This window comes from Morone saxatilis, unplaced genomic scaffold, assembly GCF_004916995.1.
Source record: "Morone saxatilis isolate NCDOM2014 unplaced genomic scaffold, NCSU_SB_2.0 Contig8, whole genome shotgun sequence".
In the NCBI taxonomy this organism is placed as follows: Eukaryota; Metazoa; Chordata; class Actinopteri; family Moronidae; genus Morone; species Morone saxatilis.
In genome coordinates, this window is record NW_023340257.1 from 286492 (window position 1) to 289767 (window position 3276).

The 3276-nt window shown below is 41.6% G+C and overlaps 1 protein-coding gene across 1 annotated transcript in view; it reads right to left on the reverse strand.

The window, feature by feature from the left end:
• The window catches only part of LOC118341313 (Na(+)/H(+) exchange regulatory cofactor NHE-RF3-like), a gene marked incomplete at its 5' end in the record, with an annotated part of 4304 nt that extends 1121 nt beyond the window's left edge, over positions 1-3183 (reverse strand). Inside the window, 4 exon segments of the mRNA XM_035679536.1 lie at positions 674-878; positions 974-1110; positions 2198-2330; positions 3112-3183. Coding sequence (XP_035535429.1) covers positions 674-878; positions 974-1110; positions 2198-2330; positions 3112-3183 — 547 coding nt within the window.
• Positions 3184-3276: the final 93 nt, after the last annotated feature.

Consider the following 3276-nt stretch of genomic DNA (forward strand, 5'->3'; position numbering starts at 1 on the left):
ACGACGAGACTCGATAGTGGTATCGATAAGCCCAAACGTTATTGATTTTCGGGTTTTGAAAAAAGTGGAACCGGGTCCTTGATAGAACCGGGTTTCGATCCCCATCCCTAGTTTTTATTACCTTAAAATGAGCCGGTTTTATCTACAGAGGGTAGGGTCCTCTTCTACAGAGTCCGCCATGTTGAACGACCATGTTTCTACAGAAGCCCAGAATGGACAAACCATTGTCTTTCGCAAGTTCGCAACCACCATAATTTCTCCTACACACTTGGAAGGTAACCAGTACTGGTTGTAATCTGCAACTTCACCGTAAGATGCCATGGAACCCTACACACTGGACCTTTAAGGTACCATCTTTTTATTGCTAACTCTGGGAGTGGTAATTAAGCTTATGCATGCTGTGAAATCTTGGAGGGACTGAATATTGCAGATTGAGACACACACAGGATCAACAAACAAATAGAAAGACTTAGTCGATGTCAAGAGAGAGCTGTGAAGATTTCAAATTATGCTTTTGTTATCTCAGTTCCCCGCTATATTTGTGTAATCTGTACTCATTATATCACATTATGACATTATGAAATGGTGAGCTGGCTCTTGAGGTGAGTGAGTTTGTGTGTGTGTCTGTGTATGGATGTGATTGTTGCCACGTGTCCATCAGTGTATCTCTCACCTATCTGTTTAGTGCCTGCCAGCTTCTCTTGTCTCAGCAGGAAGCCGTATCCATCGCGTCCTTTAACCAGACACATTGTCTTGGCAGTGTGTGGGAGGCGGCTGCACTCTGCCAGCACAGGCAGGATGGGCATCTTTCTCTTGAGGTAGCAGCACTCACTCTCACTGTCAACGACGAGCACTGTCACTTCCCCACTCTTTTTCACCTGACAACCAAACACACTGCGGAACTCACACACATGTTCAGTCTAACAAACTGCAGCAGTTAGATCTGATCTGACTGAGGAAACTGGATTCTTACAGTTCTGCTGAGGACAGAGTGTGTGAGCGTTGACACCATGACTCCATTCATCCAGATCAGTCTGTCTCCATTGCAGACACCAGCTCTCTCTGCTGGACCATCAGTCACTGTGCTCACAACATACTGGCCCTTCTGACCTGGTGACACATCAATACTATTATCAGAATCAGAATCTTCAGTATGGTGTGGTATAAAGCTGCTGTACTTTGTACGTATAAACCAGAGATAGTAATTTTCAGCTGTTAATAGGTTCCTTTAGGAATACTTCAACATTTTGGGTACTAATACAGTTTTCTTTCTCAGAGTGATGAGAAGATCAAGTGTGTGTGAGTGTTTTAGTACAGAGCTGGAGTCAGGACATGGTTAGCCTAGCTTAGCATAAAGACTGGAAGCAGGGGGAAACAGCTAGCCTAGCCCAGTCGAACATTCAAAAACACACCTACCAACTAATTAAGGTCACTGAATGACACGTTAAATCTTTTTTGTTTAATCTTCAATCTGTAAAAACAGAAATGTAAAGCTAATAGTGCAGAACTACTTCTTGGACAGTAAGTGATAGGGTGCAGCTTCACAGTGACTACGTTACTTTCTAATAAAGACATATAAATCCCTATATATATATATTTACATATATACATACATATACACATATATACGTATTTATGTATATAATGTATGTATATTTGTCTATGTATATATGTTCATTACTTAGACCATTTTTACTAGGTACTGACAACTTCAGACCGGGAACACCCCACAAGAGGCCCAATAAGAAATATCCGAAAGGAATATGCTGTTTACATGACCCTTATCAAATGAGGAATATTGTCATATTCTGAATAATACTGAAACATTAGTGTAAATGTAGTAATTTCATCACAATGAGGCTGTCTGCTTTGATGAAGAGATGTAAACCAGACGCATCTGGCAACCTGTGCTATAGATGGAGACAGAAAAGTTAGGCAAATGGATAACCTTTTTATCAAGAAATTTAAAAAGTGTAAGACAGTATTAACTTTAATACAAATCCAGCCTTGTGGCCTTTTTATGCAGGTGTTTACAGAGCAAGGGTGAACAAAAAGAAAAGAGTAGAAGGAAGTGAATCATTAATGCTCTGTGGATCAGTGCTGGTTGGCATTTTTGTGAAACGCCACAGAATCTCTGTGTATTGCCTCAGAGAAGCTGTAAATGAATAGTCAACACTCTGTCAAACAATGACCTTACCTTCCACTGAGTTGGTGGCCATCCCCAGACCATGCTCCGGGTGTCTACTGATGTGACACAGTCTGGGTCGAGAGCAGCGGCCCCCTTTGGAGGCCTTGGCCAGAGTCTGCCTGTCCACACCAACAGACACTGCCTGGAGAAAAGAGAGACATCAGCATGATTCAATTCAGGAACAATGTATTATATGCAAGGAATTATTCTTCTTCTGCCAAAAGGATTGCATTTTTGGTGTCTGCAACGCAGGTGTCTTTGCTGTAGCAAAAATGGACAGATTATATGGGTCTTGCACATTGGTATGGCAAAATGGCTCGACAACAACACCTAAACGCAGCACCCGAGACATGTTACACCAATATGTATGAAAATCAAACCAGACGTACAAAAGGCTTGGACCCATACGCATAACTTTAACAAACTGCTCCTTGGGAATTGATTGTATCGACTTCAAATTGGGTCAATGCAATCTAAAGATCATCACGATTAAAAGATGTGTTATATGTAACTGTGCATCTGTCCATCGCTTGGCACAGAGACTGCAAGGGCCCGTTCATCGCTGCTTGCAGCTTTAGTAATACTGTATTGTGTAAGACTTGCCAATCAGTTTAATAAAGTGTACAATATGACACACTGGCACAAGTGCAACCCACGTGCAGCCATAATCCACTTTTAATGAAGAGAACTCTTTAGAGATTGGCCTGGTGATAAGGGAAAGATAGGGCTGCACTAATGATTATTCAATGAATCTGTTGATCATTTTTTAATTAATCAAATCAGATATCTTGTTTTGTGACTTTTCACCTGTGCCTGTGTTGCTATGAGAAGACATCATGTCTGCTATGAAAGCAGCCTATTGTCTTTACCACATGGAAGGAAGGGAGTGATGGGAAAATGTCACGGTAATCCTAATACAGTACCTGTTCATACTCCTCTCTCCTCAACACCAGGAGGAACAGGTGTAAGCCGCATGACTGGATCTTCCTCACCACCTGTCAGGTGCAGGAGAGACAAATATAGTAGTGAATAAACTCAGCATTTTCATCACTAATGCCCATGAGGCCCTGTTCCTTTAATATTTAGGT